Source organism: Sapajus apella, unplaced genomic scaffold (assembly GCF_009761245.1).
Source record: "Sapajus apella isolate SASKATOON/1434 unplaced genomic scaffold, GSC_monkey_1.0 scaffold163, whole genome shotgun sequence".
NCBI lineage: Eukaryota > Metazoa > Chordata > Mammalia > Primates > Cebidae > Sapajus > Sapajus apella.
The window spans coordinates 1,458,966-1,483,407 of NW_022437103.1; the positions used below are offsets into that span (position 1 = coordinate 1,458,966).

At 44.1% G+C, this 24,442-nt stretch overlaps 1 protein-coding gene across 3 annotated transcripts in view; it reads right to left on the reverse strand.

Moving 5' to 3' along the window:
- GRID1 (glutamate ionotropic receptor delta type subunit 1) overlaps window positions 1-24,442 on the reverse strand; it is a 771,066-nt gene that overhangs the window by 36,900 nt on the left and 709,724 nt on the right. For all 3 annotated transcript variants that reach the window (XM_032266950.1, XM_032266952.1, XM_032266951.1), the window contains one exon: window positions 9,922-10,117. In XM_032266950.1, coding sequence (XP_032122841.1) covers window positions 9,922-10,117 — 196 coding nt within the window. The remainder of the gene's footprint in view (window positions 1-9,921; window positions 10,118-24,442) is intronic.

The following is a 24,442-nucleotide window of genomic DNA, read 5'->3' on the forward strand; positions in this document are numbered from 1 at the left end:
CTGAAAAATATTAGGCATAAAGATGTTCTACAATGTTATTTATAACTGTAAACACTTGGAAATGACCCAAATGGCAATCAAGAAGGGAATGTTTCAATAAAATTTTACATCAATTTATATCTATTTGATAAAATACTAATTAGTCACTAAACAATTTTTATAGTTTTACCACATTGTCAGAAAAATGGGGGATAAAATATATTTTCTATAGCATTATAATTATATAAAATGTTTGCAGAAATTCTAAAAAGACTAGACAGAAATACACAACAGGATTCCTGGAACTGCATGTAGGTGATAAGAAAAGAAATATTTTTAAACTTTTCTTAATGGGAACATATTACATGTAAATCATAAATGTATAACCTAAAGATTTCCTCTCGAAACTGCTTATTATTTTTAAAGTTGATATGGATCGGGGGAGATTTTAGCGCATCTGGCATTGGGTGGACTGCAGAGTCAAAGCATGTGAAACAGGCTTAGGCACATTTTAATTGGCCAAGGCCTTACAGAACTCAGGAAGCTGAAGCCCAAGTCCATGGGAAGGATATTGATGACAGCAACCGTGAAGCAGTGAAAATACCATTGCCTTCACTCTCCCACAAGGAAGCTACACATTTAGTAGAAATAAGCATGGGTTTTGTTCACATGGAGTTCAACTGTTTTTTGCTGCCTCTCTAATATCCTTTATCTTCCTGTACCTTTTATTTCTTGCTTGCCAGTTTGCTCTCACATTCTCACACTTTTATTATCTTCAAATCAGAAAAGGAGTTGAGGCTTATAGATTATAAAAATGTGTTCCTAACATGACTATCTTGGAAAGCTTCTTCTAACTTTACTACGCAGAATGTAACCCTGCTCTGGGCATCCAAATTCTTTCCCACATTAAATCAATCACAGTCATTTACTGTCTTCTAGAACTTAATTCCTTGACAAAACGATTAAGTTTGAGACTTCATATTTTGAACTAAGTGATAGTGAATATACAACAAAAAATTCACAGGATGGGGCTAAAACTGTTTAGAGGGAAGTCTAATACTTAGGAAAGAAAATAAATATAAAATTAATGATGTAAGTTTTAACATTAAGAAGCCAGAAGAAGTACGAGAAAATTATAACCAAAGTAAAATAGAAAAAAAGTTTTATGTACAAAAAAGTTGAAATCAATAAAATATAAAAACAGCAGTGAAAATCAGTGAAGGCAGAAGTTTGTACTTTTGAACAGAAAAGCCATACTCATCAAAGATTGGAAGATTTAGTATTATAAAAATACATTTTCCCTGAAATGGTCCCTATATTAAATGTAATTGCTATCAAAATCTCAATAGGCATTTTTGAGGAAATTGACAACATGATTCTAAAATTTAAGTGGAAATGTAAAGAATTGGAAATTGTCCAAACAGTCTTGTAAAAGAAGAGCAAAGTTGAAGGACTTACAATACCTGATTTAAGGAATTATTTTAAAACTTCAATAATCAAGATATTTTTGTATTGGCATAAGAATAGATTCATGGATCAATGGAGCGGAATAGAGAGTCCAGAAAGAGACCAACACATACATGACCAGTTAACTGTCAATTGAGGTATCTAGTCAATTGATAAAATACAATTTATTTTAATAAATGATGATAGTTCAATTGAATAAAATGAATAGGCAATTTACAGACTAAGAATTATATTTGTAGTACTTACATTTGATCAAGGACTTCTATCCAAAATATATAAAATAATGAATATAAATCAGCAATGGAAAGATGAAAACTCCAACAAATATTAACAAAAGGCTTAAGCACACATTTTATGAAAGAAGATACATGGATGGCCAATAAGCACATGAAAAAACGTCAGCATCACTAGTCCCCAAAGGGAAGCATATTAAAACAATAACCAGATTTCTGTTCATACCCACTAAATTGGCTGCAATCAAAAGTACTGGCAACACTAATGCTGGATAGGACATTCAGAAACTGGGACTTACAAGTATGCAAGAAGTATATTACCAGAAAGGGTGCAAAAGAGCATAACCACATAGAGGGTAGCTAGACAGTTTTAGAATGATCCAGGAATTTCACCCTTTCAGATTTAGCTAAGAAAAATGGAGACACATTTCAACAAAGTACTCATATATAATGTTCATATTGTCATATTTATGGTAGCCTCAAATTAACAACAACTAAAATGTACGCCAATTGGAGAACGAATAAACAAATCAAGGTTTATTCATACAATAGACTACCATTCACAGAAAAAAAAAGTACCCATATCCACAACTCCATGGGTAAATCTCATAGACATTGTGTTGGGTGAAAGAAGGAAACACAAATACATATATTCTATATTATTCCATTTATATGAATTACAAGAGCAGGTAAATGTGGTGCTAGAAATCTGTAAGTGGTTATCTCTGGGGATGAGGAAAAATGTCTAGAAAGTGACAAAAGAAAATTTTTGCAGGTGGTGGAAATAGATATGTTGTTTGGGGTGATTATTACAGAATTGCCTAAATTGCCTAAACTCATGAAATAGACACTATATGTGTATTTCAATTATACCTCATAAAAGACTAAGTGCTATTGCCTCTTTAAAAAATCATTTTCTAACATATAGTAGATGCTAAGACAGTTTGCTGACACCTGCTGAATGTATACCTTGTGCTACAATCACATTGGATGCTTTAGACATTACATCGGTATACTCGCAACTAATCTGGACAAGGCTTCCTCAAGTATCACAAATGGTTTGGAAAGGAGAATACACTTGTTCCAAGCCACAGACTAGGTTGAACAGAGAATTTAAACACACATTTTCTAAACCCTAAAAGGAAGAGGCTACTCAAACTACATTTCTTGAATGGATAAGTTTATAAATGAATGAACAGAGAGAAGATACCATCCAAGTTGCAAAAGGGATATAGGGTCTTTTGGGCAGGTACATAAGATATAGAGATGAGTGATTATCCAGTGTGAATGGCTGAGAGCGAAGGAGACTTACAAAATCCCTGATCCATACTGACTTGGAAGCAGAGAAAGAACAGAATGTCTTTCTTGGATCGTAGCTACAAGGACTCTTGCTATTGTAGAAGGCAGTTTTCTTACTTTGCACCACACAGGGCTATCTACTCTACATCCCCTTCCATCATCTTGGTCAAACTCTCTTGATCTTTGAATCTATCATCCCAAAAGTGCAAAGAAGTGCCCACCCATATAAGCCTTGCCCTACTCCTCAGTAGGAATTTCCAGCATGCCATGGAACCAGGAGCTGCCACATCTGAGACCAACTTCCTCACCTTGCCCTTTCCAAATGGACAGTTCTCTGGGTGCCAAAGTTCCTGATCATACTGTGAAAGACTGCCATCCTTCTAGAGATCAGCTTTCCTGCCACAGGTGTAGTCACAGACACTAAGCAGGGATTGTGTGCAAGGAGAGCAACCCTGTCACAGAGCAGAAAGGAAGGGGAAGGGAACAGATGGTGCTAAGAGGTGATGCCCACATGCAACCTAGTACAAGGCCAAGCATTAGACCAGGGGTGGAAATAAGATTTGTGAGTCCCTTTTCTTTCTGCATTTGCATTCAGACTATGACTTCACTATATTTGCTGAGAGAAAAACACCACATTTTGTTACCACCAAATGCTGCCCTAAAAAGCTATTTCCCTCTGAAAAATACTATCTCCAGCCACAGGGTCTGAAACAAGCTACTCGTCTATTTATTCAAAGAACTCAATAAACAGTGAAGATTGACACTTAAACTATTTACACTATATTCTATTTGACAGTGTTATTAAATATTAGGTCTGATTTATGGAAAGGCTTAATCAATTGGTGGCCCAGGTCAGCCACAGCACTGCGCAGAAATTGGGTTATGCTGGATGTTGCTTGACGAAGTTGATCAAGCTAAAGAAAAAAAAATCCCATCAGTAATATAAAGTCTGACTTCATGTGATGAAGTTGTTATCATATAAATTTAAACCATTTGCCAGCTCAATTCTGCATCTCCAAGTTTCCGTAATGGATATTTTAATAGTTGGAAAATCAAACGATAAAGTCACAGACTTCAATAACCTTCTCTACAACACAGGGAAGGAGCAGTATGGCTGCTAAACATGGGAGTCAGGCATATATCTTGCTACTTTGGTGTCAGAGAGGGAAGGAAATAAAAGCACATGTAAAGAGTACAAAAAGGGGGTCAAAACACATTGAGGTGTAGAAAAGACAAGGTTGCCACCCCATGGGAAGAGGCACGAGTTGAATGATGTTTTGGTGACTGTGTCACTAATTACTCACATCCATGTGAACCTTAGGCAAGTCACTTAGTTTCTCTGAGGCTCAGGTCCAGTTTCTACATCGTGGAGAAAAGAATCAAGCAGTCTGTTTCAGATGAAAGCACGAATGTATGTAAATAATCCAGCCCAATGCCTGGGATGTAAAGATTGCTCAATAGATTTCAGAGGGGGACCAGGCCAGACCAGCAGTAAAGCTGGGTCTCAGTGCAATGAGGGAGAAGTTTCTAGCCCACCAGGGAGAGACCTAGAGAACAAGAAGGGGCAGAGCCCGAATGCTGTTAGATGGTGCAGAGCTCGATGATGCACCACTGGAGGTGCCTATGAGCTGTTAAATGGCTGCAGCAGGAGCTTCTTAGTAGGTAAGCTTGTGCACTATTCTCTTATATGGAGTTAGAGGATATGCTACCTACTAACAGTACCTGTGTCCTATGAAAGGATGCACAGCTAGGGGCAATGTCCCTGGTTTGCCCCTGTCTAGACCGGGAGTCCTCAAACTTTTTCTGTAAAGGACCAGATCATGGATATTTTGGGTTTTGTGGGCCATATCTCTTCATCATAACTACTCAACTCTGCTGAAATAGCAGGAAAGCAGCCATAAACAGCATGTAAATAAATGAGTTGGGCTGTTTTCCAACAAATCTTCATAAAAACATGCTGTAGGTCAGATTTGACCAGGAGTCAGAGTATGCCAATCCTTGGTCTAGTTTTTCCTTAGTCCTGATAGTGCAGGTGCCTCAGAGAAATGGAAGCAGCCTCTCTCCTCTCACTTTGTGACATGTCTTTCAGCACCAGGAAAATCTTCTTCCCAAGAGAAGGTTATCAAGAGACAAGCCTGACAGGAACCCTGGAGCTATTTCTCTTGTCCCTTCCACTATGAAATCTAAGGAGGGTAACCTGTTAACTGATGACAGGAACCTTGTCTCCGATTTATCTGCCTCTGCCCAGGCAGACAGCAAATAGATGACTCATTCAGGAGCAATTCTGTATTTCTTGAGACTTACTGGGTGCCAGGCAGGTTTGTTGTGAAAATGGTGTGTTGTAGTCTCTTAATAAATAAAAATTCTCTCTCGTTCCAAATTCTTTCATATTCTCCTCATCAAAGGCTGATAAGGTTTCACATGTTCCTATCTTAGTGGCCACTGGCATGATAAGGAATCCTTTATTTGCATCCTTTGCAACTGATTTTTTAACATTGTTGTATTCATGATTAAGACTCTAAATATCACCAGAGAGTTAGTGATTTCCTGACAGACAAGGGGTAGCTAGAATGATAAGGAACTGTTTCTCTAATGACTCGTCCCCAGGTTTGTCACCCTCCAGAGGCTCAATGGTGTCTGTCAGCATGAAGGAGTAGGTCCCAGAGGTGAGCCAACCAAGACATAACCCTTCTCCGATTCGGATACTGTGGACAAGTGATCACTCTAAGCAATTCCCCACCTAAGCTGGTTTCATGGCATTAAAAGCCTTAGCACTCCCAAGGAGAAAATAATAGCAGTTATCCAGGGTCACCCTCCATAAAAACCTCCTCGACTTTTGCAGCAATTAAGGCATTGCTCCACTACCAAACACTCCCTGAAAATGGAACTGAGTCACCAAAGAGCAACTGAAAGTTCGAAGTGTGACTTCCCATCAATCGCTAAAGAAGCTTCCAGGAGAAGCCCCTCGGTGGGCATCTCCTCACTTTTGCCAGGCTGCCCACACTGCATGGCAGCAGACTCTGTTTGGGATTTGGAGAGGCTGTTCCTCCCTGTATACCAGGCCCATAATTCTCTCCTTGCTGGATTTGTTCTTTAGTTTCTGGATTCAAGTCGCCATCTTCACTTACGGCACAGCCATCTCCAGCCTGGTCTGCTCTGGACTCAGGGACTCACAAGATTACTGAAGTCATAGTCTGGGAGCAGGGAGCAGAGGGGCCGCACCATAGGAGTAGGGAAGAGGACAGATTTCAGACAAGCGTTTAGGTCCAATAGTCATCCAAATAGGCACACAAAGAAGGAAGATTTGAGAGTGAATCTGAGCTTTTCTTCCAGGAAAAAATATGCAGCACACTTCATTGTCTGACAATACTATAAACTCACTTTTATGACACTAGTTATAAAAACCTTAACATTTGTCTAGTGCTGGCAGTCATTTTTTTTTTTCTTAGAGATCCAAATGCAAGAGAGAGATTTGTGATCCCATAGCCAGCTTGGAGTTCATAAAATGAATGTATCATAAAAATAATCCATCCTATGTACTAAAAAAGATTAGATTAGATACCATGAAGTGATAGGCATTGATAAGAAATCCTTTGTTTGCATCCTTTGCTACTGATTTTTTAATATTGTTGTATTCATGAGTAAGACTCTAAATATCACCAGAGGGTGAGTGGTTTCCTAAGTGCCTCCGATGGACAAGGGGTAGCTGGAACGATGCGGAGGTGTTTCTCTAATGATGCATCTCCAGGTTTATCACCCTCCAGAGGGCTCCATGGTGTGCGTTGGCCTTTCTGAGCCATCAGCAGACACATGCAGTCTGCAAAGAGGGAAGGGGTCAGTACCTGTGAGAAGCCAAGCACTGCCTTGCTTGGTCTGGACTTACGCACTTTTGGAAGAGTAGGGAAGTGAGCAGAATGAGGTTAATGACAACCTTTGCTTCAGGATACCCGCACATTTCTCCAGGAATGGCTCTCTTTTTGAATTAACTCCTTAACTAATTTTCTAAAATCTCCTGCTCATCTAAACCTAACACCAGCGCTGACTTACCAACAATGTCCTTCTTCTCTCCTCCCTGATGCTCTGAGTCTCCCCCCGTAGCAACCACTGTAGTGAATGTTGTATTTTATCATTGCTTTGGATGTGTGTATGTGTGTATTTTATACCATTTTAAGAGGGTATAATATTCTCTGTTATCTTCTATTAGTTTGCCTATATGAAGTTGCCCTTAATGTTTCGTTTTACTCAATATTATTCTGCTAAGATTCATCCATTTCATTGTAGACAACATCTTTCTTCATATTGTTAATGGTCATTTGGATTCTTTCCAGGGTTTTCGTTCTACAGGAAGTGCGACCGTGGCCTTTCTTGTCTCCAAAAGTGCTTGTGGACATTTATTTTGGGTGGATACATTGGAGTGTAATTGCTAGGCCATACGGTATGTGAATGTCCCATTTTATAAGGGAATGCTGAACTCTTCTCCAAAGTAATTGTACTGAGCACACCCCCACCAGCAATTAACCACCTGTTACTCCACATCTTCTTCACCACCTCTCATTTTGTGCCCATCTAATTGCTGCAAAATGATATAATCTTTATGGTCTTGATTTGCATTTCACAGACCACTAATAATTTTGAACATCTCTTTATTTGACTATTGGCCATTTGGGTTGCCTCCTCTGTGGAAGGCCTGTGCAAGTCTCTTGACATTTTCCTGCTAAGTTGTTTGAGCTTTTCTTATTGATATATTCTTGATAGTAATCTTGCATTAGTTATATGTATTGTAAATATCTCCTCCCTCTGTGTGATTTACTTTTTTATTTTCTTTAAAGTGCCTTGTAATGAATAGAACTTTAACAAAGTCAAAAGTGCTATCTTTTTATTCCCCTAAGAAGTGTTTTTTTTAGCATTATGTAATGAATCTTCATAATACCCAGTGTGGATGAGTATTGGCTCTCTCTGAGAGTCAAAGAAAGCTGGGAAAGGGAACTCAAAGGCCATTTGGCCCAGGTCTCACATGCACAAAAGGCCTTAAATCAACTTTGTGTTCATTATCTTTAAATGAGGTCACCTACAGACCCAAAGATGCACTGTCAGGCATGAAAGAAGACCCTGCAGCTTAAGGCTAGAGCACCATCCTTTGCAGTGCAGTGAGAGCTAAGAGGTTTTAGTAAATCTTGTAAGCATGAGAAATAGCACAGTTACACTGCATTCTATTACTATTGTCGAAGTATCACTTTATTAAATCCAAACATCCAAAATTTAGCATATGTATTTTCAGATCTTTTAAGTCTCTAAGGAGACCTCCAAATGGAATGTTGCCCATGTCTTTCTCAACTCCATGAGTTCCCAGACACAGAGAATGGTGTACTCCATTTTACAATGTTGGTAACTTAGGAAACTGGAATTCACACCTAAATGTTGCAAGCTCCAGAGCTTAGACACATTCTGCTGTTCAATGTGGCTAAACGGCAAGGAAAAGTCATCCTGAGCATGGGATCCTGTACAAGTCATCCTGTGCACGACCGCCTTCCCAGTGGGCCTTACTCTACACGGCACCACAGCCAGATGCCCCAGCCTGCTACAGGATAGAGGCTGTACTCTGCCTGATGCCCATGTGTTTCCAAAGCAAAGGGGGACTCAGGCCTCTCTCTCCAGACCCCGTGGGACACATCCGGGAGGGCCTGGCAGATTGCTAAGGATCATGAAGGGCAGTGTGATGGGCCTTAGTGACCCCAGAGCTTGCCCCAGGCTGTCCTGACAGCCACTGCTCTCCAGGAAGGCTAGGAAGTCACTGGAGTGGCTGGAGGGCAGCACAGGAATGAGAGTGTGTGTGTGTGAGTGTGAATGTGTGAGTGTGTATGTGTATGACAATGTGTGAGTGCTCCTGTGTGGGTATGCATGAGAAGATTCTACAGAGGTGGAGGGATGGGTCAGGGAGGGAAAGGATGGGAGGAGACGCTGGGCAGCCAGTCTATTCAAAGAGGCAACAGTGCTGGCCAGGGAGCTGTGCATCTCTCTCGCCCCATTCTCTAATGACCTCAGGACAGTAGTCATCACATGTGGGGGTCACTGGACGGGAGGACCCCACTACCGGCAGCAAAATCATAATACCCGCCTTTGTCCTGCCACATTCCTCTTCATTGACCTCCAAGGGATCTATAGCTGCACGGTGGATAAATGCCAATTCCCCAGCTTGGAACCCAAGGAGTCATAGTCAGAGCCACTCGATCCTCAGCCATATAAGAGGATAATAACGCTGAATTTGAGTCATTGTGGGAAATTGACTGAAACAAATGAGCAATGTCTAACACTGCTGAAGAGCATCATGGCCTTTCTCCTCCCTTCTTGCCTCTGGCCCTGGTATCTTCCTACTTGTCCTCCCAAGGTTTTGCCCAGTACAGGCTCTGTCTCAGGCTCTCTGCCCTTACCCCCATCTCTGAGGCACACCTCTTCCCAGAGTATGGCCCCAGAGATGAGCTTAGCCCACCTGGTTGATCCTTTCCCTGTGTGCAGACTTCCCCAACCAGACCCCCAGGCCAGCCCACAGTGGGCCCACCCTCTCCCTAACACCCTTCCTTCACTCCTGCACCTCTTGCCTGGTACTCTGCTTCTGCTTTTGCCAAGTGTTCTCACCTAGGTTGCACAGGCCTCTCAGTGCCATCCTCCTATGAGTCCCTGAGGAGAGTGGGCCAAGGGTTGGGCTTAATCTGTCTGCTCCTCCCCAGCCAGCACCACTCTGCAAACTTGGAAGGTCCCTAAGGAGCAGCTACTCTGCTTCTGCTGTCCAGAAGGTGCATCCACCTAAAGAATGTATGCAATGGATTGCCCTGCAGGTGATAGGGCTCCTCAGAGGCAGATGCCCCTGGGGGTGTCTTGCACCTGAGGGATGGCCACCCCATGGCCCTGTCATAGTACATGTGCCCAAGCGCCAGCTCCCGCCTACCTTCCTGATGCCTTCTGAAGGACTGGACACGCAGTTGTCAGCCCCTCCATTCTTGCTAATGGTCCGCCAGAGCTCAGCAAATGTGCTGTCCTGCTCCAGGGGGTTGGTGCCCTTGGCTCGGAAGTACTCATATACGGCAGAATCCCGGACGGTGCCATATGACATCTCCACTTGTTTGGACAGGTCCTGGAAAGTCCTGAAATGCAGAAAGGCAGTGAGGTGTGCGTACATGCTGTGCATTGCAAACTGCAAGGATACAAATGAGCTGCAAGGCTCTTCTGAAGTCCAAGCCCTGCATGGCCCACTATCCACACTCTCCAATCCCCATGCCTAAAAGTTCAAGTCCCTCAGCCTGGAGTAGAACTTGCAGGGCCTCATTTGATTGCAGGTATGTTTTCTCAGTATGGATTAATTCAATAAGATCACAGAGCACCTAAAAACAGATTCTTTATTGAACTAGAGGAATAAAATGATGAGTAAGACATGATTCCTGCCTTCAAGTAGCTTACAATCCAGCTACAGAAGCAGACACATAGACAGAGAATCACAGTATCAAACAGTCAGGACAACATGAGAGGCTGTATGCTGTGGATCTCCAATTCAGACACCTGCAGAGACTGGGCAGGAATGAGACCTATGTTGGCAAGATAGACATTAATGATGGCTGGCCCATGACACTCAGAGACAGCATGGGGAAGAAACGTACTCAGAGACCAACTCACTCAGGGTAAATTAAGAGGCCTCCCCTCCAAAGCTTGCAGCTGTGCTAGTGGTCCAGCCAATTATTGGCTTCAAATGCTTCCCTCCCCATGACCTCCCCAACCAATTTGGTTTTCGGAAAAATAAAGAAAATTGAAGGTTTTTTTTCGCTCTTCTGATTTTAAAATGTTGGCAATTATTTAAAAGATGAAAAAACCAAAGCACTTCTGAGGGCCTTGGGTTTGCTGTCCTTAGAGGAGCGGCAGGTGCACATTGGAGTGGGGAACTCATGAATAACAGCCATCGGCAGCCCAACAGCCAACTCAAGAGCAGAATTCAGAGCTAGGAGCAGAGGAGGAGACTCCTCTGGGGAAGGATGAATAGTCACAGCAGGAAGGACGAATTGCTATGAAGATTTTACTTGTGGCAGAAGAGCATACCAGGCTCAGCATGTTGAGAGATATCATGTACCAAACAGAATTGCAAAATAAAAAAGCCCAATGGGGAGCCAGCGCCTCTCTCTGGGTTCCAACCTGATCATTCTTTACTTACTTCTTTTCTAGAAATCTCAGTCTCTCCTCTTTATCAACCCACATCATCATCCCTCCCTCTCTCTGAGTCACTGTTTCCACAGGAAGAGCCAGTCTCTCAACTGGATCTATACAACCCTCCATCTTCTGGTCTCATCTCTGGCTGTTCTCCCTACCTGCACACAGCACCATAGCCAACCTTAAAATGAGAAATCCCACACACTCCCCATCCATGGCACCAGGCCACAGTGCTCACTCTGCCTGGAATATCTCCCTCCTCTAACAACACCTCTATAAACTCCTTGAAAATCCAACAGCCAACAGCTGCCTCTTTCCTTGGGGAGCTGTCCCCACCCCAGCCTCCCTATCCCCTCTCCACACCTTGTGGGCTTCTGTGGCAGCATGAGCTCACCGGGACTTCAGAGAGCCACATGCCAGAGCAGAGACAAGCAAGGGCTCTGGAGTCCGACTACCTATCTTGCCTGTCTGCCCTCCACGACCAACACTTTGGTCTAGAAAATTTAGTTAACTTATCTGTGCCTCAGTTTCCAAATTCTTTAAAAATGGAGATAGAAACAGAGCCTGTTGCAGAGGATTGCTATGAGGATTAAATGGGATTTGTGGTCAGCTCTCAGAGCAGTCCCTGATGGTAACTAGCAGTGATTACTCTGGGTCCCCAGTAGACTATAAGAATTCGAAGGATTGGAGCTGAAGGAGCTCCAGTTTCGCATCCACGACTCTGGACCCAGGGCTGACAGCAGCCTCCCCAGCCAGCACACAGAAGGGCCAGCTGTGGATGCTTCCCTCTGCTTTGGGGACACATGCCATAGCATTCCTTATGTCCCTGCTATGTGGCCCAGAAAGAGAGCTCAGTATTTGTTTCAATACATTACAGATGAAAGGAAACATAAAATAACAAATTTGATGAAGAAATCTTTCTAATTATTGTTCTTATTTATATCTAACTGAAGCAAGATGTTCCTTTGCCTGAAGGGTCCCAAGGGTTGTAACTCTGCCGTAATTTGCCTGTAATGAAAGGAGGGGGATCTTTTTTCTCCACATTAAAAAAAAAATTTCTCATGGTAATACAAACAAACACGAGGCTTTGATGAATGAGAAACATCAGGGTGAATTACACAGTTGAGTCTAAATACTGAGCTGCTCTAAATTACTGCAGTTTCCATGTGTGTGGAATGAATGGGTAAACTGCCAGGGAGCTCCAAACTCTGTTTCATCCCCACATTTGAAATGGAGATTTTCTCTCTCCTCTTGGTATTATTCATGAAGGTGCCCATGGCCAGAAGCTCAGAGAATGTCTCTGGATAACAAGCAGGCAGCCCAAATGTGTATGGCTTCATGTTCATTTCTGTTCCAATTGACCTCACCCTTCCCACCCCAAAATGCCACCCCCATCTGCTTTGCATCTTACTGCTCAGACACATGACCATAGCCTCCATCCATCCATCCATCACCTCTAATAGCCACAAATTGGTGCAGGGAGATCTCTCTCCTTTCAGACATGCATTCAATCTTTCAACAAAGGTTTCCAGGTTCATTAACGCCCAGCACAGTGGGCACTACCATCTTATTCCAGGGTGAATAAACTTATAGAAGGGTATCTGGAGCTTTGAACAGAGGGGCCCAACTGTTCATCCACCAAAGCCATCATCTCCCTGAGAAAGTCATCCTCTTGTCACAGCACACAGTTTTGGAAGGGACACATGGAGAGGAATAAAGGAGAATGGGGACAGCCAGGCATTCAGACTGCCAAGCCAATACTGGCAGTCAGCGGAAGACAGATGTTGAAGTCAGATAGGATGCCCATTCAAGTAAGCGAGAGAAGCTTTACCAGGAGGAGGCTGTGCTAGCAGCACACTCCATTTAGAACTTTTCTGAAGTCAGTCTCTTCAGGAACAACTGATACGAAGTGTCCACGTACCCCCACCACAGAGAGATGAAGGAGACGTACCCATCACAGGTGTGGTGGTGTGGTCTCTATTAACATTACATGCATGATGCAACTCACTGATGTCATTCAACCAGTTATTTCACCACAGTTCCTGAATATCTACTAGGTAAGGCACAGTGCACACCAAGCAAGAAGTATGTGGCAGGCACCATCAAGGGGCGAGGGGTCAGAGAAGTAAAGCAACAGTGACCAAACAATGTGATAGACATTAAAATACAGGTCTCTATGTATGGGGGACCCCAGAAGCACAGAGAAGTAGCTAACCTGTGGGTAGGAGCTAAAGAAATGCTTCCTACAAGAGGAGAAACATTAAGCTGAATCAGAAAGGATGGGCAGAGGCAGCCAGATGGAGAACCAAGGGGTAGGATGTTCCTGGAAGAGAAGATATTACCTGAGAAGGCATTCAAGTAATGAAAACATGTGGCTCATTTGAGACACATACCAGGGAGCAATTCACATCAGCTAAAAAAACATAGGTGATGGAATCTGGAAGTCCTGAGTGTGGATGCTGCCTCTGAATGCCTTCACTGTTTGACAGAGACCAGTAGCTCTCACAGTGTGATTCTCAGAGCTGCAGTGTCGGTAGCACCTGGGGCCTGATGAGAAATGCAAACCCCTGGGCCCCACCCCAGGCGTACTGAGTCAGAAACTCTGAGGGTGGTGCTCAGCAGTCTGTGTTTCCACAGCCCTCCAGATGATTCTGATGCACACAAGTTCCAGAACCATGGATGGGGCAAGTCATTTAATCTCTGAGGCCTTAGATTTTATAACTCATTCCCAACTCACAGGGTTGGTGAAGATTAGTGGTCACAGGCATACATGGTACACAGTTAATGTTTAATAAACTTCTAGTAGACCGCCTATCTTCAGTAGTTCAAATGGCTGGAGCACTGGGCCCATGTGAAGGAGCCATGGGTAACAGGCCAAGGAAGTCATACCTGGATGGAAGCAAGCATGGGCAAGCCGCATGTCTAAGCTTCCAGGCTCATGTGATTGGAACCTATCTCCCCATCTGCCCATCTGTCTCTGCAGTAAGACGCCTATGGCCCTTCTTGTTTCCATCTTGCTGCCAAGGCACCTGCAAATGCTCCCCCATCAGCCCACAATCTGCTGCCTTGTCAACAGCACACGCTTCAGGCACTCAGGACACCTAAAGGGATGACTTGCAGAAGTCCGAACCCAGTATGAGCATAGAGACACCAAAACTCCTCTGGCAGGCAATCTGGACCTTCGCTTTCTGGGTCGTCATAGTAACAGCCTTGCAGAGGCCACCCTGGGAAAGTAATGAGTTCCTAGGCAAGAAACTGCTGAGGAAGAATGGCTTCAACAGCATCAGCCCCAGGCTGCCCACCAAAGTCTACAATGGTTCATGAAATATGGTGCAAGCTTGTGTACCCCTTGAGCCCCACTTCTGTTTGCCTCCTATCTTCTTACTTCAGCTTTTGATAATATTTTGTGTTGGAATTCTCCCCTGACAAAGTCTACCATCTCCTCCAACCTTACATTTAAACCAGTATCTTCTTCTCAAGTGTGTCCTACCAAAACTGGGCTTGGGACCAATACAAGCTGCTTCTCTGTATCTCCTGACCTGGATTACAGATTTTTGAAATTTCCCCAAGCTGAAAGTGTAGCTGACACCTTTGAGCACGACAGATTGTCTTCCAAAAAGACTTTGTAAGCACCTCTTTCCTCCGAGAACACTGTCCTCTAATTAAACATGCATCTCCACGAAGACCTACCATGTATCCTTCAGCTGTGGCCAAGAATATTCTCCCCAACTTGATACCACCTCCCTTCCTCCCCACACCTTTCTCTATATATCAATCTTACTATTTCCTAGATATATGTTCGTTAACAACGAGATAAATTTGTTTGCACTATGAGAAAAATCAATAATATAGAATTTATAAATACATCTTTGCATGTCACAAAAATATTTACGTTAGCAATGGAGATAAACACACTTGCAACAAGAGAAGAATCAATCTTCAGTATATGCAAAACAGATTTCAACAATAATGGGGATGTCATAAGCATGTGTCTGATACATGTGGATCTGGAAGCCCTATTATTCTTCCTTAAGGAGAAGAGAAAGTGGCGGAGCGGCTCAAAAGACATTGGAGGGTGGGGATATCCGTCCTGGTGACTTGAAACTTTCAAAGCTACGGCCTACAGATTCCTTTACTATCATTCCTGCAGCCTCGATATTCTCTTTTTTTTATTATTATACTTTAAGTTCTGGGGTACGTGTGCAGAACATGCAGGTTTGTTACATAGGTATAGGTACATAGGTATAGGTATATGCATGCTATGGTGGTTTGCTGCATACATCACCCTGTCATCTACATTAGATATTTCTTCTAATGTCCTCCCTCCCCTCTCCTCACTCCCCCTGCTCACCCTCCCCTAGTCTCCCACCCCACAACAGCAGCCTTGATTTTCTATCTCATGTCTGGCTCTGCAAGAGATGCTGCTGCGATCATCAAAGCAATCAAGATTGCCTGACTAGAGCTCAACAACTGGCTTCCAGAGGGCACCGTGACCCACCCTGGTGCCCACTGCTAAGCCTCTCCTGGGTCTCTTCCCCAGAGCCCCCTTGGCCTCTCTGATCTTTCACCCATGCAGGTAAAAGCTTCCTAGTTGTCTTCCTTCTTTCATTCACTTGTCATTCAGAAAACCCTATTTCTTGTGCATCTGCCTGCAATAGACACCGCTCTAGGGCTGGGAATAGGGCATGGATACCATAAAGTTCCTACTTTTTTGGATTTTACATAGTTGAGGGGAGACAAAGAAACAAACATCGATGACAACAGCAGTCATACAAGAACTAGGTAATGCAAGGGTCAGCAAACTTTCTGGAAAGGGCCAGACAGTGCCTATGTGGTCTCTGAGGACCACACAAAATTTGGTTACATATTCCTTGTTTTTGTTTTGTTTTCCAACACTTTTAAAATGTTTTTGTAAAGGAAAAGCAGTCTTGGCTTGCAGGCTGTGACAAAGCAGGCTGCAGGCCCGCTGAGGCCTGTGGGGCATCGTCGGCTGACCCCTGCTGCTGTGTAATAAGTGGTGAAAAGGGACATGAAGATTAATAAGGCAGAGCAAGGGTGAGAGAAAATGATGGAGGCAGTGATTACATAAAATAGCCAGGGTGGATTTTGAACCATTGGAGCTGACATCTAGGGCCTGTGTTTCTCCAGTACCTGTCCTCGCACTGGACAAAGAGGAACAGAGAGGAGCAAACCCACAGAAGGTGGGGCTGAGGACAAGGAGCCAGCATATGAGTCTCTCCTACCTTGGAACATTTACCCCGGCACCTTCCAGGAAGCCTGGGAAAGGTGATGCTGGGGTGTACACAGGTGCTGAGGTTGGAATACTGTCTCCACCAAAACTCATATTGAAACTTAATTTCCAATGTGGCAGTATTGAGAGGTGGGACTTTACAAAGGTGATTGGATCATGAAGACTCTGCCTTGACGAATGGATTAATCCATTCACCAACTAATAAATCATCATGGGAGGGGAGCTGATGTCTTTATAATAAGAAGAAGAGGGCCGGGCGCGGTGGCTCAAGCCTGTAATCCCAGCACTTTGGGAGGCCGAGGCGGGTGGATCACGAGGTCAAGAGATCGAGACTAAAAATACAAAAAATTAGCTGGGCATGGTGGCGCGTGCCTGTAATCCCAGCTACTCAGGAGGCTGAGGCAGGAGAATTGCCTGAACCCAGGAGACGGAGGTTGCAGTGAGCCGAGATCGCGCCATTGCACTCCAGCCTGGGTAACAAGAGCGAAACTCCGTCTCAAAAAAAAAAAAAGAAGAAGAAGAAGAGAGGCTTAAGCTGGGATGTGAGCCGGCTTGGGCTCATATCCATGTGATGACCCGAACCACCACATGACACTGCAGGGTCCCCACAGGTGAGAAGGTGCATACCCGATGCAGTTGCTAGACCTTGGACTTCTCAGCCTCCCGAATTGTAAGAAATAAATTCCTTAAAAAAAAAAACTACCCAGTTTAAGGTATTCTGTTATAAGCAAGAGAACATAGATTAAGAAAACAGGTCTCCTTCATATCCAAAGCCTAGTCAGGGAGCGGTTCTGTGTAGTGAGCAGAGTGACTGCAGATCCAAACACTATGTGAGGACACTTAGTGATCCACGGGGTGAGGGCTGCAGGGCCCATGGCAGGAAAATGCATGCTTCCACAGGCCACAGAGCACGTCTTCAAACCTGTGCTTGAAAGCCGGCCTCAGAGGGCCAGCTGAGGTGTCCTCCCTTTTCACCACCTTCCTTCCCTCCATGGCGTTTTCTCTCCAAATCCCACTCCTTCAATTGCCACGGAAATTAAAAGACACCCAAAATAAACTGCTAAAAACACTCAAAGCATTTGTATATACTTACATACTTATAAAAGTAGCCATTAATAAATGTAAATTAATATAAAAACAAAAGTAAATGGGATAAGCAGTTAGTGCCTGCAAGACTTCCACTTCTTATAAACATATTTTTGTAAAATTTGCATTTTTATTATGTTGTAAATTAAAATGTGATTTGAATGATTTTAAATATCCTGCTGCTGCCCAAGCATTAGCTCTGGGCCTTGGGAACTGAGCTTTGTGCCACTTCTGTCCTCTGTGTCCACCCCTCCTCCTGGGTTAGCCTTTCATCAGCCAAGATCCATTGAGAGGCAGGAGGTCTCTCTGCCAGCCCTATCAGATACCCTGTCAACCAGCGGCGAGGAGCTGTGATAGCTGTGTCTTCAGTCCCTAGAGCAAGACAAACATGTCAGACTAACTCAAAGTGGTCCGAGGCCATCCCAGGCACTCAAGGCCCATCAGAACTGAGGCTCCCACACCAAGGTAGGCTGGAGTTTCCTCACTTCTGCACCTGCTGCCTGGATTCAACACAGGCCTCGTGCCCTGGCCCCAGAGAAGACTGTGAATTCCTAAACACGGGCATATGTGTTACGTGTTTCTGATTTGCCAAACTCAGCCTAGATCCTGGAAGTAAGCAGAGTTCAGTAATAGGAGCTGTGAAAATCACCTTGATGAGGTCTGGTAACTGTGGGCCAGGTGCTAAGCCAAGGCAGGAGATCAATGTCCACACTATTCACTAGGTCAGTTCTGGGGTTTCTATTTCCCCCAGCAAAGGAGGCTTAGTTTAGAGCCTTCAGTGCTTCAGTGCTGCCTCCTCCAGTCTCTTCTCAGCTACCCTGCTTTCAGGGTGCCAGCCTGGAAGACCTGCTCACTCAGGCCTCCAAGTCTTCACTCAGGCTCATTGCCTGCCTTCTATGCTGTGCCCTGCCTTCGTCAGGTGACTAAAACCTACCTACCCTGAAGGAATCAGCTCAGCTGTCACGTCCTACAGGAAGAGTGGATCCATGCCCCCTGGATCCAAGTCCGTGTGTTCTGGGGTTGACCCAATCCTAGTGTTTATCCCTCTGAGCTTCCTGTGCTGTCTGCCTACCTTAATCCTAATCTCCCCCAGGGAATGGACTCTGTCCAACTCTGAATTTCTGTCACCCCACATACAGTCTGACAGACATTAGGAGCTGAGTTCATGTTTTCTGGAAGAATGAACTCTGTTTTAAAACGATTTTGTGTTTAGAACTGAATGACCGAATATGGTTGGGAGAAGATCCAGGCTAGACACCAATATGGTAATTCTAACTTTAGAAGAGTGACCACTAGCCTCCAGGAGACCCTCAAAGCTGCTTAAGATCTTCTAAATCTCCCTGCACACTTCCTCCTCCCACGCTCTCAGATGACTCTCAGACAATGAGGCTGCTTCTTGTTTCCTAAGAAGGGGAAGCCATCAGTAGAGAATTTTGCTTTTCTTTGTTTCTTTTTTTTTTTTAATTGCATTTTAGGTTTTGGGGTACATGTGAAAAACATGCAAGACTGTTGCACAGGTACACACACAGCAGTGTGATTTGCTGCCTTCCACCCCATTACCTATATTTAGCATTTCTCCCCATGCTATCTCTCCCCAACTCCCCACCCCCCACTGTCCCTTCCCTATTTCCCCTTGACAGACCCCAGTGTGTGATGCTCCCCTCCCTGTATCCATGTGTCCTCATTGGTCCTAGAGAACTCCCTTCTCTAAAACTACCAAATACTTGCCTTTCATCCTTTTAAAATGACACCTTTGCTTTTTCTTTTATGTATGTCTAACTGTTTGTCTCCTAGATCCTAGATATTCTTGCCTTCTCAAAGTACATTGCTCTTCCAGTTGTCACTTCTATCTTCCTCATCATGAAATTATTTCTCTCTGCAGACCATTTCCATTGGCTTGAAAATACATATATACATCTTCTGTCTCTCTCAAAATAAAAAAAAAGTCCTATGAGATAACATCCTCCTCCAACCAGCTCTTCTTCCAGAGAGTTACTGTGATTACTGCCTCCATTACCCTCTTCTCATTTCTCAGGAACATGCCTTACTCAAGTTTTCATCCCACTGCTGATCTGAAACAAATTTCATCAAGGTCATTAATGATCTCCCAAATACGGGGGTCAATTCTCGATCTTCACATCCCCCTGACCAGTAGCGTTTGACAAGCCAGTCACTCTCCTAGATGCCCTTCCTTCATTTGGTTTCCAGGAATCACTCTTGCGATTCTTCTTCCTCCCACCTTGGAGGCACCTCCTTACCCATTTCCTTTCCGAGTTGTTCTTTCTGTTCTCAGATTCTGAAGCTTGGAATTTTTCAAGGATCAGAGCACAGATCCCTTATCTTCTGGGTGGCAGCACTTTTGCCACAATCTCATCGTGTCGGTTGTCTGTAGATGCATCTATACATTGATGACCCCGTGGGCCACCCCAGCCCTGACCCACCCCATCTACTCCTAGCAATCACCCACCTGACTGCTTCATTTGAATGGCTAACAGGTTTTCACACCAATTGTGTTCAGACTCGAGCTCTTAAATTGCAAACCCCGAAACCCACTACCACGCCTGTTCTTCCTCTAGCTCTCCCATCTCAGTCAAACACTGCTGTATTTTTTGAGATGCTGTGGCCAAGAGCCTTGGAATCGCTACTCACTCCTCTCTTTCTTATGTACTGCACATACCAATTTCAGCATTTCTGATCTCTTCTTCTATTAAGATACATCTAAAATCAGATCACTTATCATCGCCTTCACTGTGAATTCCTCTGCATCTTATCTGGACACTGAGATAGTCTCTCTAAGAATCTCCTTGCTTCTACCTTTAACCCCTATAGCTATTCCCTGGGGAGGCGAAGTAGAGTGATCCTTTAAAAATCTATGCCAGATCATGCCACCTTATCATTCAAAGTCCTCCAATGATTTCTTGACTCCAAAGTCAAAGGGAGCATCCAAAGTCCTCACACGGTCTGAAAGGTCCCACGTAATCTCGACCCCAATACCTCTGCTCTTGCCATACAAGCCTCCCTGGCTTCCCACCTTGGGGTTTCTATAGCTGTTTCTTAACCTTATCCTGGTTTACTCTTCCCTCAGATCAGTAATTGGCTCACTCTCTCAGTGTCTGGATCTAATCAAATGTTACCTTCTCCATGATGCCTTTGCTGACAATCTTTTACAAAACACAACACCCTTAAATTATATGATAAAAACACAAAAACACATCCCAACCTGACATATATGGCTGTGCAATCTTAGTTCCCCTCCTAGAATGGGACTTGGCTGTTTGCTTTGTTGCTATATTGCCAGTGCCTACAACTTGAGTGACCAATCACCGTAGTTTGCCTGGGAACTAGAGATTTCCTGACGCAGGACTTTCAGTGCTAGAACCAGAAAAGTTCTAGCCAAATTGGGATAATATGCCCCCTACCTACAATAGTGCCCAGCTTGTGACAGGCACCTTAATGAACGTAGATTATATGTGTGAATCATATATGAATGAGTTAGCCTTTTTCTTGCCTTTATAACACCTAGATTGGCTATTCTGTTGGAAAAGTCTTCATCTTGGGTTGACTAGTCTCCCTTCAAGACAACTGTGTGTCACTCAACTGCAGAGAAGCAGGCCTAGCAATAGTTTGAGGTGCTTGAACCAAAGAACTGTGGCCCTGAGCCAGGAGGCACAGCACAAAGTTACATGGGTCTAGGCTGTCCAGGAACAGATCACCAAGGAGTCTGTGAATTAGACCTAGTTCTTTAGGCTCCATCCTCAGGGTGCTGAAACTTCATGATCCAGGCTTTTGTGGATGCAGTGGAAATCAGCATCCACCAGTTGAGATAATTCTCCTGGGATACAGCTGTTGTCTTCTCCCCTGGCTCCTGTGTCCCTGCCACTCCATGGAAGCCCTACCAGCCAGAAGGACCTCTATGCCAAGAACATGGATAGCTCCCAGCTTTCAACACCTGCAAATATTTGCTGCCACAAATCAATATAAAAGCAGGATGCACCATTAACCTTTAATATATCAGTGCTGAGGCTCTTAATCCATTATGAGGCTGTCATAAATGTGTCTGAAATACAAATCAGAGCAGCAGCCCTTCAGGAGGCAGTGAAGGTGCCTTCTTCCCCTTCTGGCACAGCCTGCATCACCCTGTGCTCCAGAGAAACAGCCTGAGTCTCTTCTCTCACTGTTAATATTAGTTTTCACCATCTTTCCTTTCCTCTTCTCCTTCTTTTCAGATGTCTGCCTGAACCCTCTAGTGTGTCAGTTTCCCCGGAAGTCACTTGATATGAAGAAAGATACAATGAGACTAACTTCCAGACCCTGTGCTAACACTTTCTTTACACTGCTTCTTTGAAGCTTGGCAATAGCCCTTTCATAAAGTCATTATTACTACCCCTCATTTTACAGATTAAAATATCAAGGCTTCAGGAGATTAAGGAATCTATGGAAGGTCACAGAAGCAGCAAGTAGAAGAGCTGTCTTTATACTCAGGACTGCTTGGCACGAAAACCTGTCCACGTTAGTATCATCTTATGGTGATGTTAAGTAGCTCATAGCTAAGTGAGGAGGGTGAACAGGCACGTGGACCATTAGAAGCATTATGGAAACACAGTGCTAGAATGAAGCACAAAGTCATGGGAACATGAAGTTGAACCTATCCCGGATTAGCAGACAAAGAACTGGGGCTGTGGGCAAAGAGGGAGAGTCCATGGGAAGGGTAAGGCCAAGGCCGAGGCTTAAGGAGAAAGAGGAAACTGACACGTACAAGAGAGGAATAACAAAAATTTTCTGGGCAAAGATAACAGTGCATTGTTTAAATAATGGATGTGTGTGAGAAAGAAAATCTCCTGAGAGCTACTAACAGTTTACTAGAAGAGAGCAGAAATGGTACATTACTCAGCACTAAGAATAGGATTGCAGGACAATTGTCCATAAAATACTTAGAGGATTGTTATAATGGAATTTTTGTGGAAGTGCAAAGATAATGGGAAAATGATAAACTATCAATATTGTCTAGACAATTATGTGGCCAGAGAATGTGTCAGCTGAGTGGGTGGGGACATCCTATACTGTGGACAGTGAGGAAGTCACTGCAGAAAGTGTGTCACACATATTTTAGAATGTGGAGCTGAGAAGCAGCTGTGAGTCCGTGTGCTTGCATGTGTGTGTGTGCATGCAGACATATGCACACCTGTTCAGGCCTGGATGTGTGCATGTAAGAGTGTATACTCAAGGGCCCCAGGGCAGGAAGAGGAGAGGAAAGATGGAAGAGGGTATTGCTGGAGGCCAGGACAATTGGATGAGGGGATGCCATTTGCTATGACTAACTTTAAAATAAAGGAGTGGTTGTGAGATCCTCAGTGGTTGGATGGGGACCGCAAAGGAGGCAGATTCATGTGGCAGAGAACCCCACCAAAGCAGCTGGCAAAGGGATCACAGCACACGAGACATCTGCCTGCCTGAACTTGTTTATGGATCTGAGCAGTCAGCACTCATGGTGCAAGAAAACAGACTGAGGCTCTTCCCTTGTGGGACAGCTGGAGGGAAAATACTAGCACATATGAGCCAGTGATTGAACAATGCAAAACCAGCTGTAATTAAATGTGAAGCTACAAGATGCTAGCTGTTCCAAATCAGTTTGCAGAAAAATCACTTTAACAAGGATATAGACTCTGATGGGAAGGTTAGGAAAGGGAATTGGAAGGAGGTGTGCTCTATCATTGATGAGTCTTGTTTGAGTTCAGAGGACAGGAGGAGTCCTACTCTGTGCCATGTGCCATTACATGGGCTAGCACATTTCATCCTCAGAACCACCCTCTCTGATAAGTTATTCTTCCCACCTTGTGGAGAAGGAAATTATGAAGTTTTTAAAGCTGGTTCATGCCAAAGCCAAGTTGAGCTTGCAGCGCTGTTGATTCTAAGCTGTTCCAGACCTGGATCTCCAAGACAGCTGAGCTATTTTCCCAAACCAGCTCCAACGGGAGATGATGTCCATGCCATGGAGCATTCGGTTACCGCTGTTTTTATCCTGGACACCATTTCTCTTATGGCACCATTAGCAATGCCAGGGGCCAGCCACACCATCCCAAGAGCGCCACATGCCAGAGCCTTGACCTGGTGTGCTCTCTGGCCAGTGACAGAGACTATCTGCTGCAGGTGCCTGCATTCCTCAGGGGAGCATCAATGGGGCCTGTCTATGCCTCAATCAGGGTAACATTATCTACAGCTGCGGCACCAGGATACTGGCAGGATACAGCATGGTCCTGCTTTTTGTTCTTTGAGGTAATAATTCATCCCATTAACTTTTTAGGGTTTGAGCAAGACACTCAGGATAACTCTGCTAGTGTCCAACAGTGTTTGTCTGATGGGAGCAAAATGTCCCTCTACAGAACACTAGACACACCACCTTGGAAAGGTTGTTGGAAAGTACACAGATGGACACAAACATCTGGGGATATCCTAACATATCCAGAGCTGGTACCAGTCCTTCTTTCATGGGATTTTTGTAACAGCCCTGGGAGAACAGTCCTAATTCTTAGGACCCTGGGAGGTAAGGTGAATTCCCCAGAGAATTAGAGTTTCATACCAATTTATGCAGGACCCTATAGCTGGTCATGAGCAGAGGTAATCGTGTATGCTAGCCTGTTCTGGCTGAAGTCTGGTTCTAAACATCAAATCTCTTAAGCAGAGAAAACAAGGGAAGCAGTACAGTGCAGTTCAGGCACTATCACACCAGGAGGCCAGGGTCTGGATTCTGGACCCTGCCCAGCAAACATGGCACTTCCTTGTTCTTGCTCTTAGAAGTACTCATGCTGGAGTGGCAGGGCAGGGAAGGGGTTCAGAACCTGGGCAATGGAGTCAGAGTGTGCTTTCAAATATCACTCTGCATCTTGCTAGCTCTGTGGCTGTGGATAAGCCACCTAACTTCTCTGTGCTTCAGTGTTCT